Below are 15,156 nucleotides of genomic sequence, written 5' to 3'. Positions count from 1 at the left end.
CCCCCCCCTCCTCGGACCTCCCCCGACGTCAGATGCACCCATCACCATTGGCCCGGCCCCGGGCGGGCGCCGGCCGGGCACCCACTCGGGGGCCGGCTCCGTCGGTCGATCGGCCCCCCCGGCGCCGCTCATGCTTTCCCTGCCGGAGATCACGCACTCGCCGTGGAGCGAGTCGGCTGACAGGCGCCTTGCCGAGCTTTGCGACGCGGTCATCGACATTCCCCACTGGGCCGCCCAGTTGGAGGCCCAGCTTCGGGAAGCGGCGACCACCGGCCCCGACCAGGCCCCCATCCCCACCCCCATGCCGCTGGAGCGAGTGGCCCTCTGCTTGAGATTCAGCGTTCGGCGCCTGGTCACACGCTACGCCGGCCCCCCCTACACCGGCCCCTCGGATGGCCTGCCAGTCAAGGAACTCGAGGCCGACGCCGATCTGCAAACGCTCTCCGGCCTGGCGGACTTGAAGCATGCCCTCGGCACGTTGGATATCCAATTCACCGGCGGACAGCAGCCGGCCAACAACGCCGCCAGCAACCACCCCGGCCTGAGGCCCTCCGAGCTGGAGACCGGGTCCTCGGGCTCCGACACGCAGTGCGTCATTTGCCCGAGCTGCACAGCCCCCTGGCCCATCGCCAGCCCGCACCCTTTCCCCCAGGACCCCCCCCCCCGTCCAGGGGGCTGCTTCTCTCGCCTACCGCCGCCGCCGCCGCCGCCGCCGCCGCCCCTTCCCCCGCCTCGGCCCTCGCGTTGCCCCGCCCCTTCCCCCGGCTCTGGCTCCCGGCCCCTGGAAGCCGCACGGGCAGGAGCACACCACACTGACACTCCCACCGCCACTTGTCTCCCTCCACGGGAATGCATTCGGCCAGGCCCACGCGCCCGGGCCAGTCTTGGGGCTGTCACTACTCCGGGCGCATCATTCGCCTGGGCACGGATGGCACTCTCCAATCGGATACCGCCTCGAGCGCCACCATCACCTGGTGCCCGGGGTCCCGCCTGGTTGAGGGCTACTGGTCTGCCGGCCCCGGGAAGCCGCTCTTCCGCATCCAGCCCCACGACACGGGTGCCTTCTCGAAGGCGGCCGCCGGCCCCTCGGCCCACGGCCGCCAACAGCCACCCAGCCCGGGCGGAATGGCCCTCCATGCCATTACGCCGTGGGAGGCGCGCGACGCCCCGCCCACCGGCGGGGGACATGTCGATGGGTGGGCCCATCGCCTGCTTTCCGGCATCCGCCAGTCGGTCGGCCTGGACAGTGCCACCCCCGCCGGCCCGAGCACCTCAACCCCCAAGACGGCGGCCCTGCCGGAGGACTTTGTCCGGGGCGTTGCCGAGACCGAGGCCCACCACCCGGGCACCCGCCGGTCCGTGTACCGACTTCTGGGGGATGCCTCCGAGGCCGGGCTCGGCGTGGAGGACCACTTCGGCCCGGCCCCGACCTCCATCCAGGAGGTCGAGTTCAACAACAAGGGCATCCTCCCGGTGCGGGTGTACCTGGTCGTCGACCAGGCCATGGTCCGGGTGTATGGCGAGCGCGTGGCCACCAATGTGGCCCTCCAGTCGGTGGGCCGGGCCTCGGAGCTCGTCGAGCGCGGCAACGCCCAGGGGCTTTTCGACCCGCCTCTTCGCTTGGCCGTGCGGAAGATTGACGTCTGGCTCGAGGATCAGGTGCGTACATGGTGCCCGAGAGGCGGCTGGCCGGCCTCCGATGCAAGCGAGGGGCGAGGGGGGCGGGGGGCCACAGGGCGGGCTCCGGCGCTGGCTACCGTCTCCAAAGGACATGCCCCGCAGGCGGGGCCCCTCCTGCACCGCATTACCAATGTCCGAGGCAAGCGGGGGGGGGGGGGGGGATTACAAGGTGACTGGAGGGGGGGGGGGGGGGGGGGGGGCAGCAAGTACACATCTCCAGCTTGACCTTTCCGGAAACTGTCACACCAAGCGCCGCATCCATGGCGGCGCGATGCCCCGTGCCCTGACTCACTCCTCCCCGGTTTCCTCCCCCTCCTCCACCCCCGCGACATTGCGCGACACCACTGGCCTCTTGCTTTCGGGCTGTATTTTCTCGGGCGGCTGTCCACGCCAATCCATGACCATGCACCACGCCATCAGGTATATGTCGACCAGTCGGGCACCCAGGCCCTGCTGAACTTCTGCCGCTGGGCCGTCGACCAGAAGGAGGAGTATGATGCCACGCTCCTGGTCACCGGGGTGGATCTCCGGTCCTCCTCCTCCACCGACAACAAGGGCCGGCCGCGGGACATCGTCGGGGTGGCCCTCGTCGGGACCGCCTGCACGCGGGTGTCGTGCGCCCTGGCCGAGGATCTCGGCCCCGGGTCCATCAAAACCAGTGCCCAGACGATTGCCCACGAGCTGGGCCACGTTCTTGGCGCCACGCACGATGGCATCGACAACAACTGCCAATACTCCTCCAACAATGCCAGCATCATGAGCCCGGTCCTGTCGAACAATGCCCGGTGGTCCACCTGCTCCGGGCGCGAGATCACGCGCTTCGTGCGCGGCCGCTGGCTCCAGCCGGGCTTCTGCTCCTCGGTTCCGTACAACCTCGGGTCCGGGCCCACCTCCGGGCCCAATGGCGGCGGCGGGGACAATGGAAATGGCGGCGGTGGCGGCAAGCGGCCCGTGCGAAATGCCGGGTCTTCCCTGCTCAGCGGCGGCAGCTCCACCCCCGGGGACTGGCTTCGCCGGCTCGGCGCCCCTTTGCTGTTGGCCGGCCTGGTTTGGAGCATGTCCCTCTAGAGGAGGACGGGGAAATGCTCTCCCTTTCGCGCCTGGGGACCCTCTCCGCGGTCCGGGGACAATGCGACAGGGAGGGACCCAAAGCAAGGCGGGGTGGGGGCACGCGCTGGACGCACCTCCCCCTCATGGTCTTCTGTCGAAGGCCCAACGCGCGCCGGGCCCGCCAAAGCCCCCCCTCCGGGCGCGACATAGCACCCTGCCCGCCAGCCCCTGAGTATGCGGCTGGCAGAGGGGAAAAAATAAACATTTACACCCCATGCACGCGCGTTTTTCTTTTCCCCCGCCACATCCCCCTGCCACATGCCTCATGAAGAGGCAGATGAACCTGATGGTGCCTGGAACGGAGGGCAGGGGAGATGCCGAGACCAGAGGTGACGGCAAAGGGGGAGGGGGGCCGGAGGCCGGAGGCACGAGGCCGGAAGAGCCCGAGTATCAGGGCATCACAGATGAGGCGGCCATGGAGCTCAGGAGAGGACAGGGGAAGCAGGCAGGGCAAGGTGTATAATTGTATATTGCCGGTCTGGTTATGGACAGAAGAACACGCTGGACTGCCACCCTCGGACCTCCGGGCCGGGGCACACCGGGGCCGACCGGGAAAAGGAGGCCCCCCCCCCCTCAGGACATGTCCAAAAAGAGGTTCATCGCCAGGGCCACATCGCCATTGGTGAAGGACAGCAGCTGAATGGCGATGTCAGCCGGCACGCCGCTGGCCACAAGTTGCTGGATTTGCTCCTGGCTCGGCATGTACACATCGTCGCGAGAACCGGGCCCAGGGGCCGGGGCCGGCTCGGCCACCGGGGGGCCCCCCGCGGCCGAGGGGTCCGCCACGCCCGGAGCACGTCGCAACAGAGCCGGCGAAGAGGCGCTCCCATCCGGGTGCCGGTTGTCGGGGGCACCACCCCCCGACCGAAGCTCCGGTGACCCGGTCCGGCCGCCAATGGTCTTGCTCTTGTCCACTTGCGCCTCACTGAGGAAGGCCGTCTCGAAGTCCCCCACCCGGAGCACCCCCTTGTGGAGGTCCACCTCGCACTGGTGCCGGCGCAACATGTCCAACCCCAGCAGCACATCCATCGGCTGGTCGATCACATGGAAGCTGGTGTACAAGCACACCGTGTTGTTGGACTCCTGGTCATTGGTCAAGTGCAGGTCCGCCAGGTGAATCCGGCCGACGGTTTGCTGCTGGCCAACACCCACCGCCAGGACCTTGTGCGCGCGGTCGATCAGGTGCTCGATGCCAGCGCGCTTGGTGAACTCGTGCGAGACTGGGCCGGGCCCCGGCCACCAGGACACCAGGGCCGACGATCAGGCCGGGAAGAGCGAAGTCGTGGCCATGAGCATGCGTGTGCCCGCGAACATGCACACATAGACGCACATGCGCACACGCGGGCGCGCCACCGAGCGCAGGACCCCACAGAACGGGATCCAGAAGCCCGGAGGACCGAAGATGAAGAGCAAAAAAAAAAAAAAAAAAAACAGCGTGGATCCGTCAGAATATGCCACCCGAAGGAGACCGCCAACCCAAAAACCAAGGGCCCCAGAGGGCCGGAAGCACACGCACTCAGGGTCATTTGGGCGCCGGTGTCCACAAACGCCTGACAGGGGACGCCATTCACCTTGCAGCTGATGTACAGCATGTGGACCGAGCCCAGGAGCTCCGGCAGATCGTCCTGGGCATTCAGCAAATTCTCCGACACCACAAGGAAGTTGGAAAAGTCCCGCACGATGGCCTCGAGCGCCGGCTTCTCAACCTGCGCGCTAAAGACAAGGATCTGGCGCCGGCCATTTTTTCGAGCCGGGAAAGCAGGGCCAAAATGTGCAGAGGCGGTCCAGGCGGAGGGGAGGGGCTCGCATTAGCATCGCACAGACGAGAGGCAATATATGACCCGGATGTCGGATGGAGATCCGAGCCAAGGAGAGGCCAGCGTAGGGTGGGAGGAAGGCCCCAGTCATGCTGCCGTACCGGCTTCTGCTCCTTGTCGATTTTGCTGATCTCATTGTTCCGGTTGAGGAACTGCCGCAGCCAGTCCTTCATGTTGCGCGGCTCGGCCAGAGCCTGGTCAAATAGCTGGCTCGTGCCCTTAAAGGGATCCAAAAGCTCCGGCAGGGCGAGGATAGCCTTGTGCAGGTTGTTTGATTGGCGATCGATGCTGAGCCGGCCAAGCCAACATGGTGGTTAGCATACGCACCGGGGCGGGACCGATCCCCGAAGACGCCCCAAGCCACCAGCCCCGGGCAGAGACCACACAAGCGGGCGCATTCACGGGCCCCGCGCATCGGACAAGGGAACCCCACCCGAAAGGGCCGGGGCAGACGCACGCATTCCGCTTCCATAGCTGGTACAGCACCGAACCAAAGGGATCCTCGGCCAAGGGCTTGGCACTGCCGAAGGCCTTCACCTGTGATCCCTCGGGGATGCCCATCTGCCGGAAGGGGACTTCCAGCAGCTCATCGAGGATGCACTCACGGTAGCAAATGGCCAAATGCTCAGGCGCGCCGGGGACCTGGAATGGAAGGGCGGAACAAATGACAAGGTCAGTCGGGGGCCTGGCCAAACCCCCAGGCCAAAGTGTGTCACCAATTTCGCACCTTCGCACGGATCTCCTCGACCAGGGACTTGACCGTGGCCTCGGGCGGCAGGTCCACTGTGAAGATGCTCCGCGGCTTGCCAGCCAGGGCGCTGGTAAAGTACTGGACCTTGAGCGGAAACATGGGGACCGGCAGGGGGAAATAGAGAGAGGGGGAGAGGGGGAGGCGGAACCTGTAATCGGCGACGCGACTGTGTGAACCGGGCGTGGGGCGCAAAAAGAGGGCCAGGCACAAGGGGAAAGGCGAAAAGGAACAAGCGGCGGGGGGGGGGAAGGGGCGCGAAGAAGAGAGATGATCCTTTTCCCGGGAGCGGGGCCCGGCACTCCCCCTGACACAAGTTCCCTTTAACACCTCTGGACAGGACGCCCCATCGCGCGAAGGCGATCCCGAAGGTTGGACCCAACGCCAGGTAAACCAGGGGGGGGGGGGGGGGGGGGGGAGACGGGGCTATGTCACCTCATCTTGATCGGAGAGATGCCGTATCCAGATTGTCCGCAGGTAAACCGGACACCACTAGACGCCGGAGGGTGACAGGAGGCCATGCGTTGGCAGATGGACTCCCGCCGTCCTGGCTCCTAGACGATCTCCCTCGCCCGGGCACTCTCTCCTTGGGCAGACACGCGCCCCTCAGCCCCCTGGGGCTCTGTTGATGCGCGCGCCTGCCCCTCCTTGGGGCGTATTCTGCTTGAGATTTCGTGCTGGCAGGCGCACACACACACACACACACACACACACACACACACACACAGATACACAGACAGACACACAGATGCAGATACATACATGCAGACAGGCGGGGAGACCTATGGAAGCACACACACGCACATTTATCGCATGCGCGTGGCCCTGTCCAAAGGATATCGATGTTGGCTTTTCGAGTGGGGTGTATTGCGCATACGAAGCGTGTGGCAAGGGAGAAGAAGAAATGATCATGCTCCAGCGTCGCCCCGAGCACAAGGAGGGAAGGCCTTGCCCCCCCCCCGCCAAACAAGAGCAAGAGAAGGAACACATGTTCAAGAGAGACTAACCCGAAGAGGGAGAGAGAGAGAGGGGGGGGGACAATGTCGACGCATTCACATTCGGGCGCATACGCCCCTGCACACGGCGCCTTGGCCCGGCGCAGCTTAAGCCGAGTCGGCGGCAACACAGGCCAGAGCCTCGTCGCGCTCGGAAATCAGCTCGGCCTCAGTCTTCTGGAGCTTGCCGCGAGAGAAATCCGAGATCTCCAGCCCCTGGACGATCTCGTACTTGCCGCCACCCGGGCAACGGACGGGGAAGGAGAAAATCAGACCCTCGGCAATGCCGTAAGACCCGTCGCTCGGGACGGCCATCGAAACCAGCTCGCCCTCGCGCTCGGAGCCCATCCACCAGTCACGCATGTGGTCGGCCACGGCCTTGGCGGCAGACATGGCCGAGGACAGCTTACGCGCGGCCAGGATGGCCGCACCACGCTGCTGCACGGTCTCAATGAACTCGCCATGCAGCCACTCGGTGTCGGTGATAACCTCGGACACCGGCCGGCGGGCACCGGTCTCCGCGCAAACAATCGTCGCATGGGACACATCCGGGTACTGGGTGGCCGAGTGGTTGCCCCAAATCAGGACGTCCAGGGTCCGATCAACGGACACCCCAGCACGCAGGGCAATCTGGTTGCGAGCGCGGTTGGCATCCAGCCGGGTGAGAGCCGTGATGTTCTCCTTGGGCACGCGCGGGGCATACTTGCTCAGGATCAGGGCATTGGTGTTGGCCGGGTTGCCGACCACCACGCACTTGATGTCCGGCGAGGCAACGCGGTTCATGGCCTCGCCCTGCTCGCGGAAGATCTTGGCATTGGCCTTCAGCAGGTCCGAACGCTCCATCCCCGGACGGCGGGGCATGGCACCCAGGAAGATGGCCGCCTGGGCACCGGTGAAAGCCACCTCCGGGTCCGAGGTGCAGACCACGCCAGCCAGCAGGGGCAGGGCGCTGTCCTCAAGCTCCATGCGAACGCCTGTCGGTGGGGCGAGGGAAAAGGACAGGCCAGACACGTGGGAGTCAGTATCGAACAACGGGAGATGAACCCACAAGGAGAGAGAGAGAGAGAGGGGGGGGGAGGGGGGAACAGCGAACACACCGTTGAGGGACTCCATGCCGGGGTTGATATCGAGGAGCTGAAGGATGACCGGCTGGAGGTGCGCGCGCACACATGGTTCGCCCGATAGCGGCAATCACAGGGGTAGGTTATGGGTGAGACGGGGGAAGCCAGACAACGAAGGAAGGGGAGAAAGAGGCATGGCAAAAGCGGGCCAAGATGTTGAGTCACAAAAAGGGAAAGGCAGCGGGAGGAAACCCTCGGTGCAACCGGGGGAGGGGGACATACGGTGTCCTCGCCGAAAACCACGCCACGGGCGAGGTTCAGCAGCAGGGAATAGGCCAGCTGACCGGCAGCGCCGGTAACACAGACGCGGACGGGCTCATTCTTCTTGGTGATGACCGACTGTTTGGGATTATCGGACAAGGACCGACCAATCGGGAAGGGACAAGGAAGGGCGCGTTAGGCCGAAGAGAAGAGGCAGGGCAGGGCGAGAGAGAGAGAGAGAGAGAAAGAGAAAGAGACAGAAGAAGGTGCGCGTTCGGAGCCAAAAGAGCGGTACCATGATGTCAAAAGGGCGGAGAGAGGAAGGAGGGAGGGCGAAAGGGGGGACTCTTGTTCCGGGAGGTGTTGGCGATCCGCACATGCTCAGCCGCTCAGCCCGGCCGGTCAAATACCCCCCCCCCCCCCCTCGGGCTTGGTGTTCCTGTCCCGGGGTGATGGCGCGATCCGGCGCGATCAACCGCCGCCGGGCGGGCGGGGGGCCACCTGGCAGCGGGGTGGGCCAGACGAGCCTGCTCTGCCGTGGCCCTCGGGCCCGCCTAGACCCACCCCCTGCGCGAGACTATGTGTGTGAGCTGATTTCCATGCGGCAGTGTATCCTGACATCCGCCCGCACTGCCCTGGAAGGAGACATCCCCCAAGGAATCCGACAAGCCGGAGGAATAAAGCGAGGGGGCAACGACGACCGCAACCCCGGAGCTAGACTAGACATTGCCCGGGGGCCGATGCTGTACCAGCGGACCCAGTGAGGGACGCCCGAAAGAGGCATCACGGCCTGGCGGCAGGTCCTCAGCATGCTGGACGACCTCAGGCCATCCGTTCAGCTGTTCCCCCTCCCCCTCTCCTGAGCTATTCCTGCAAGAGTAGCCGGATGCGCAGAGCGGGCAAGGGGCAAACAGGACATGGGCCACGGCCTGCTTGCCCCCCGGGCCCCAGCCCGTAACCCCCCTCAACCCGCTGGCCCATGGATTCGCGCCCCCCCCCCCCCCCAGCCCCACCCTCCTCCGCGCCCCAGGACATTCACATCCATCATCGGACGACAGAACGTCGCTCCTCCCACCGGGCCCCCTCTCCAAAAGAGCGCTCTCGGTGGAAAGGCGCGCGACACCCTCCCATGAAGCCAATACGCCCGCGATCAGTCCCACGTTCAATGCCTCGTCGATGAGAATCGGCCCTGGCTCTCCCACGAAGCCTGCGGTGGCAGTCGGCTGCAGGTGAATCTCGTGGCTCGTCCATGTCACGGGGCATCTTCTTGAAACTGCATTTCCGCATTAAATAGCATTGGATGTATTTGCTGAAACTCAAGGACATTTCACAAGGACAAGATTGGTGGTGCTGCTCTCGGTTGGCGAAAGCGCGCCAGATCGAGGGGGGGGGGGAGGGGGGGAACGGAGGAACACATGCACGTCGGCCCGATCTACCGGAAGAGGGGCTGCTTCTGATCGGGGGAGATGTTCAAGCGGAGGCGCTTACCAGCTGGTTCATCGTCGAACATGGAGTCGCTACCACTGTTGTTGTTGTTGTTGTTGATGCTGCTGCTGTTACTGTTGCTGGTGGTGGTGGTGGTGGTGGTGGTGGTGGTGGTGGTGGTGGTGGTGGCAGTGCCGCCGCCGTTGCCGATGCCGATGCCGATGCCGATGCCGCCGCCGCCGCCGCCGCCGCCGCCGCCGCCGCCGCCGCCGCTGGAGACAGCCGCACTGACACTCGGCGAGGCCGCCAATGCCCCAGTGGCCATGGTCGCTGCTGTGGGAGTGCCATCCCCGCCGGTACCACCATTGCTGCTGGAACTTGGCGAGAACAGCCGACCCCCCGCCCCCGGCACACCAAGGCGCTGGTGCAGGGGCGGCACCGTCGGCGGGGGCGGCGTCCCGCCCCCGGTCGATTGCCAGTGCCTCAGCGAAATCACATACTCCGCCAGAACCAACTGCAGCTCGCTGCTGGCCGGGCCGCCGGCCGCCGCCGAGGGAGAGGGTGTCCCCCCGAAGTTGATCGGCCCCCGGTCCGGAGTCAGACCAAACCCACCGTCAGCCATGCCACCGGCCGCCGGGCTGCTATTCGACGCGGCCAGAACCAGCTCGATGTTGCGCAGCCGCGCGGCCATCAACTCCCGCCGAAGGAGGATGATTTCCTCCGACACCGGGGTCCCGGCCCCGGTTCCGGGGCTCTCGGCCGGAAGCAAAGGCGATGCCAGCGAGGCCCCCCCGGCACCGGCCCCACCCGAAGGAGAGTAGGCCGCCGCCACCGGCGAAAGAGCTCGCCCATTGGCCGCCAGCCAGCCGGCCGCCGGGGAAGGCGTCAACAGGAGCCCCGGGGCCCCTGCCCCCGGAGACAGGCGCCAGTCCGGGATCGGGCTGCCACTTCCCAAGACTGGCACACCACCGACGCTCGCCGCCGTGGCCGTGGCCGTGGCCGTGGCCGTGGTCGCCGCCAGATATGTCGGCAGGAAGAAGTCGCACAGAAGCGCCGCCGAGGGACGCTCGCTGGGCTGCCGGCGCGTCATCAGCTGGATCAATTGGCTGAACTCCGCGCTGAAGCCGGGGATGGACAGCGGCGCGTCTCGGCGCAGGCGCTGCCAGTACTCGCCGTTCTTCGGCAATGGCACCCCGGTGGCCAGCTCGTAAATCGTCAGCCCGAGGGCGAAAATGTCACTGCGATCCAGGCTGGAATAGTCGTCTTCCAGCAATTCCGGCGCCATGTACCGGCAGTCGCCCTCTTCGACGTGACGCTCGACACGCCGAGCACCGGCCCCGGTGGCGGTGGCGGCACCACCGGCCCCCGGGGCTGGCGTGCCCGGCACCCCGGATGCACCGCCTCCCCTGCCGGCCGACCCGGGCCGCCCGAAGCCCGACGCTCCGACGCCCGACAGCAGATGGTCCTCCTCGTGCAGCTGGCGTGGCACATCGCCAATGGACACCAGCGACATCGAGGGGAAGGTGTCGAAGTTGCCACCATCGGCGCGGGCTTCAATCGGACTGCCACTGCTCGGGCGGACTGGCGCCGGCGAGGCGAACTCCGGCTCGCCGGACATCGGTGTGTCGGTGAAGAACCCCCGCGAGGAGCTCGGCCTCGTGGCTGCCACCGGCAAGCCGGCCTCCTGCAGGAAGGAGGCCGAACCATGGAGCGGAAGCGCCGCCGAAGAGGCCGCCACCCCGGGGGCCACACATGGCGTGGCCGGCCGGCTGCCGGACTTCGACGCCGCCGCCGAGGCCGTTGCCGCCGCGGCTGCTGCTGCTGCTGCTGCTGCTGCTGCCGTGGGCTTCCGTGCGGCCGCCGCCGCCGACGTGTCGATGGTGGCCACATGGCCCAGGTCGCCGATCTTGTAGACCACGCGCTCCTGCTCGGCCGGCGACAGCCCCGGCGTTCGAGTCATGAAGAGGTTCGACGGCTTGATGTCCATGTGCGCCATGTTCTTGTCGTGGATCCACCGCAGGCCCTGGCACACTTGAAATAGGATGGCCAGGAGTTCGGTCTCCGCGTACCGGCGCCGGGTGGACAATGACCCGCCGTTGCAATACTCAATCTGGATGTAGATCTTCTTGCGTCCGGTGGGCGTCCCGCCGGTCACCGGGCCCGAGCCCGACGGCCGCGGGCCGGGCCGCTCATCCCACACGAACTCCTCCCACACGGTGAAGTATCGGACAACATTTTCATGAGCACCAAATTGCGCAAGCCGCGCATGGGCATAGACCTCCTTGCGGGGGAGTTTCCTGTGACGAGGGGGGGGGGGGGAGGTCAGCAATGGAGGTGAGAGGCGTCAAGGCAACGTGCGCGGCTGGGCCGGAAAAAAAAACACGAGCAACCCCAGGAAGGAAGCCACACCAGGCCGAGCATCAGAATGACACGTACCCGCCCTCACACGAGGAGGCCGGCAGCTCCTTGATGGCATACTTCACCCGGTCGATGAGATTCCGACACAGGAAGACACTGCCGAAGGACCCAGTACCCAGCAGGCCAAGCTCCTCGAACTCCGTGCGAAAGCGCGAGTCAGAGCGCGGGCTGGCGGAAGCCCCTCCGCCAACCGGGCCATGCCCGCCCCCGAGGAAGTACGACGGCCCATGGAAGCCCCCATTACGAGGGGCCTTCGGGCCGGACACCGGGCGCGTGTCCCCGAAGAGACCGCTGGCCGATCCGGGCGTCGGCGCAGTGTGCGAAGGCCCGCGCGGGCCCCCGGTCGGCGGGGTGTCGCTGAAAAGCCCCCCCGAACCGGAAGAAGGCGGGAAGGGAGCCACAAACCCACGCCCAGGGCCACTCAGCAGTCCGGGCAGGGGGGATGGCCCCCCCTGACCGTGATCCTCGGACCCCATGGGCATCAGGGCCGCCGATGGGGCACCATTCGTCGAGTCGAAGGACAACACGCCACTCGGGGCCAGGCACAAGGCACGCTGATCGGCCTCTGCATCGCATCGCATCGCATCGCATCGCATCGCAAGGCCCTCACAAAAGGTCAGCAAAACAGGCCCACATACATGCACACAAGCCAATCTCACCAGTTGAAGGGGGAAAGGTCGTCAAGTAATCCCACAACGCACCAGACATGTCCTCCGGCGCGTCGGCCAGCATCATCGGCCGGTTCTCGGTGCCAAAGAGCCCGGGATCCCCTCGGCCGGGGAAGAGCATCAGCGAGGGATCGCCCGCCGAGGGACCGGCACGCCGGACAGTATTCCCCCCCGTCCGGGATAGCAGGGGCGTGTCGTCGGCGTCGGCCAGTGCTGTCATGAGGCCGGCTGTCAGTGGACCGGGAGTGGCATCCACCGCCGGCTCCGGGCCCGGGTGAAGGGCCATGCTCTCCAGCTGGCCCGGCGTCGGGAGCCGCTCCAGGGGGATGTCTATGTCGCCGGTGTGCTCGCGCTCGAAGGGGCACATGAGGTCCGACGTGGCCCCGGGGGCCAGGCCCCGGGGCCCGGTCAGCGGAAGACCCCGGTCTACCGGCGACAAGTCCAACCCATCGCGCCGGGGAGGCGTGTCATCCGGGCCGAAGCTGGTGTCAGTGCCGGGGCCCGATTTCGAGGCAGGCCCCGGGCCATCTCGCAAGCGCAACGGCGACAAAGCCATCACCGATGGACTGATGTTGTCCTGGTCATCCTCATCATCCCACCCGGTCATGGTGACAGCCGGCAAGTTGGCCGGCCAGCGGCCCGCACCGGCCGCCGGAGACCCACTCGGCGAGGAGAAGGGGGACGATTGAAAAGCCCCGCCCAGGGGGATGGCCGCGCTGGAGGCCGTGCCTCGGGCTCCGCCTCGGTGCTGCGAGTGGCAGGCACTGCTGAAACGCGGCGTCGGAGAGGAGGCCATGGTGGCCGCGGCCACCGTCGCCGGTGTGCCGAAGGGACCCACCGCCGCGTCGTCCGGCTGCCGGAGGCCCTCGGTCGCGGTGTGCAGCACGGCCGCGCCCATCGGCGACATCGGGCCACCGGGGGACATTGGCCCGGTCAGCCTCGGCGAGGAGGACGAATGGCCAGCCTCCGAGTGCATCGACCCCGGCATCTGGTGCGGTGGCTGGTGGTGGGGGCGGGGCTGGGGATGGTGATGCTGCGAGTGCGCGTGCGATTGTGGGCGCGATGGTGGCTGCTGCTGCTGCTGCTGCTGCTGCTGCCAGAGGGGGGATCGCGCGGCCAGGTCGGAGCTGGAACTCAAGTGCTGGCCCGCGCCCCCGGGCCAGAGGGACGGACTGAAGGAGAGCCGCGTCTTTTGCGAGGAGCGCTGCTCATACATGCTCCGCTCGACGGCCGCCAAACGCTCATCCATGGAGGTGTCCATGTCGCTGGAGTCCGGATGCACCAGTCCAAAGGAGGAGGGAGGCGAGTCGCCGAGCAGCTCGCTGGAGGGCACCGGGAGACCGGTGGCCGCTGCCGTGGCCGCCGCTGCCAGCCCAGCCGACAGACGCCGCTGGGGGGAGGTCATTGGCGTGGACAGGCCGGCTGCCGCCGGGCGGGGACGGTCGCTGCTGGGCGCCGGAGAGGGGGTGGCCCCGGGCGCTGTTGAGAGGAAGGCTCCGGCCAGGGGGACCGGCCGGGCCCCTGCAGCAGCGCCGGGGGTGCCGGCGTCGGGCGGGCCAGACATCGATCGTCAGGGAGGGAGGGGAGGAGGGGGTTGGAGATAGGGAAAGACGAAAGGAGCCGGAAGGGCAACGGTTATGGGGAGGGGTGTATGTGTGTGTGTGTGTGCAAGTGTCGGGGGAGATATGGGAGGAGGGAGGCGTGTCTCTCTCTCTCTCGCGCAGCTGACGGCCGAGTGGGCTGACAAGCACAAGAGGACGAGGGGGGGGAGTGGGACAGGGAGGGGGGAGGGGAGGGAGAGAGGAGGAAAGGGAAAGGGGAGAGTGAAGAGGGGTGCCCCGAGGCCGGAAGCCGGCGGGGATCCTCTGGGGGGGGTTTTGAGCTGGGGGGGGGGGGGGAAAAGAAGGCCACAACAACCAAGAGCTCGCCATGTTGTGGTGGGGATTCCCGAGAGTGGGGAACACCACCGACAAGGAAGCGCGATCGACCTGGCAACGCAGGCGGCCCCACTGTGCCGCCCTTGCCCCCGGGCCCCCTTTTCCAAGGAGCCGGCTGGAGGAAGGGGAGGACCGGCGAAAGATGACCAAGGGGGTGAGGGCTCCCAGCATGCCCCCAAAGGGGGTTGGGTTCATCGCGCGCACCGACCGCGGTGACTAGTTTGGCGTGATGATCTGGCTGGCCTGGGGCGCTGCCGCCTCCGTCGCCGGGACCCGGCCGAGGGCGCGCCGGGCCCAGGCGTCGAACTCGCGGAAGGCCGCCGCGGCCGGGACGCGTCGGCGTAAAAGTCACACACGCGCACGGCCAGGGGCAAGGAAGGGCCCAGCTCCCACACAGACACACACACACACACACACCCCTCCGCCGAACCAGGCGGCGAGGAAGAGGCCAACCGGGGGGGGGGGGTGAAGGGCGGAGGGGTCCATCATCCCCCCAGGACCCAAGGCGAGGGGCTTCCCGCTCACGCGAGCGACAGGGAAGGGGATCAGGAATCCCGGCCCACGACTCCGGACAACCGGGCAGCCAATCCTCTCTTCCAGGAGGGGGGATACCACACACGGACAGACACACGGACAGACACACAGACAGACACACACACACACACGCATATTCATATACCCACATACACACATGCGGCAGGCTCACGCGTGCCCAGGAGGCCACTGGCGCCACCGGGTGTACACCTACCCCGGGAGTTGCGCCGGGCGGGGGGGCCAGCTGCCGCCGTCCGGTTGGCCGCCATCTCGCTTCCCCCCGCGGGGGGCGCCGGCGGGGGCCACACGAACCGGGCCCTCGGCACACGGTCCGGGTGGCGCGCCCAAGCAGTGAGGAACTCCCGGAAAAGGATCTTTTAAAAATATAACTGACACCGAAGCCCGACGTTACTCGCCCGCCGGACCCTCCCGGAAAGCCCCCGGGAGCCGGGGTCGGCCAGGGCGCGACGCAGGGGCGGGAAAAAGTGCGAGGGGGCGCCGG

The 15,156-nt window shown here is 67.0% G+C and overlaps 5 protein-coding genes across 5 annotated transcripts in view; 1 reads left to right on the top strand and 4 right to left on the bottom strand.

Annotated features, from left to right (window-relative positions):
- H696_00995 (hypothetical protein) overlaps positions 1 to 2,748 on the top strand; it is a gene marked incomplete at both ends in the record, with an annotated part of 3,264 nt that extends 516 nt beyond the window's left edge. Inside the window, 3 exons of the mRNA XM_009494887.1 lie at positions 33 to 588; positions 864 to 1,659; positions 2,101 to 2,748. Coding sequence (XP_009493162.1) covers positions 33 to 588; positions 864 to 1,659; positions 2,101 to 2,748 — 2,000 coding nt within the window. The remainder of the gene's footprint in view (positions 1 to 32; positions 589 to 863; positions 1,660 to 2,100) is intronic.
- A 489-nt stretch (positions 2,749 to 3,237) lies between these two features.
- Positions 3,238 to 5,678, bottom strand: H696_00994 (hypothetical protein). Its single transcript, XM_009494886.1, has 5 exons — positions 5,335 to 5,678; positions 5,065 to 5,249; positions 4,709 to 4,895; positions 4,307 to 4,517; positions 3,238 to 4,010 (listed from the first exon to the last, which is right to left on the bottom strand). Exons 1-5 carry the CDS (start codon positions 5,455 to 5,457, stop codon positions 3,364 to 3,366), a joined length of 1,353 nt encoding a protein of 450 aa, XP_009493161.1. The 5' UTR covers positions 5,458 to 5,678; the 3' UTR covers positions 3,238 to 3,363.
- Positions 5,679 to 6,458: 780 nt separating this feature from the next.
- On the bottom strand, positions 6,459 to 7,970 carry H696_00993 (malate dehydrogenase; the record flags this gene model as incomplete). Its single annotated transcript, XM_009494885.1, has 4 exons — positions 6,459 to 7,324; positions 7,448 to 7,499; positions 7,694 to 7,810; positions 7,968 to 7,970. The coding sequence occupies 4 exons, from the start codon at positions 7,968 to 7,970 to the stop codon at positions 6,459 to 6,461; spliced, it is 1,038 nt and encodes a 345-aa protein (XP_009493160.1).
- A 1,134-nt stretch (positions 7,971 to 9,104) lies between these two features.
- Positions 9,105 to 13,850, bottom strand: H696_00992 (WEE protein kinase; the record flags this gene model as incomplete). Its single annotated transcript, XM_009494884.1, has 3 exons — positions 12,217 to 13,850; positions 11,534 to 12,080; positions 9,105 to 11,394 (listed from the first exon to the last, which is right to left on the bottom strand). Exons 1-3 carry the CDS (start codon positions 13,745 to 13,747, stop codon positions 9,105 to 9,107), a joined length of 4,368 nt encoding a protein of 1,455 aa, XP_009493159.1. The 5' UTR covers positions 13,748 to 13,850.
- A 1,212-nt stretch (positions 13,851 to 15,062) lies between these two features.
- Positions 15,063 to 15,156, bottom strand: part of H696_00991 (hypothetical protein) — a gene marked incomplete at both ends in the record, with an annotated part of 19,719 nt that continues 19,625 nt past the window's right edge. The window contains one exon of the mRNA XM_009494883.1: positions 15,063 to 15,080. Coding sequence (XP_009493158.1) covers positions 15,063 to 15,080 — 18 coding nt within the window. The remainder of the gene's footprint in view (positions 15,081 to 15,156) is intronic.

Source organism: Fonticula alba (assembly GCF_000388065.1).
Source record: "Fonticula alba strain ATCC 38817 unplaced genomic scaffold supercont2.1, whole genome shotgun sequence".
NCBI classification, from domain to species: Eukaryota; order Rotosphaerida; family Fonticulaceae; genus Fonticula; species Fonticula alba.
This window is presented reverse-complemented; position numbering and strand designations above follow the sequence as displayed.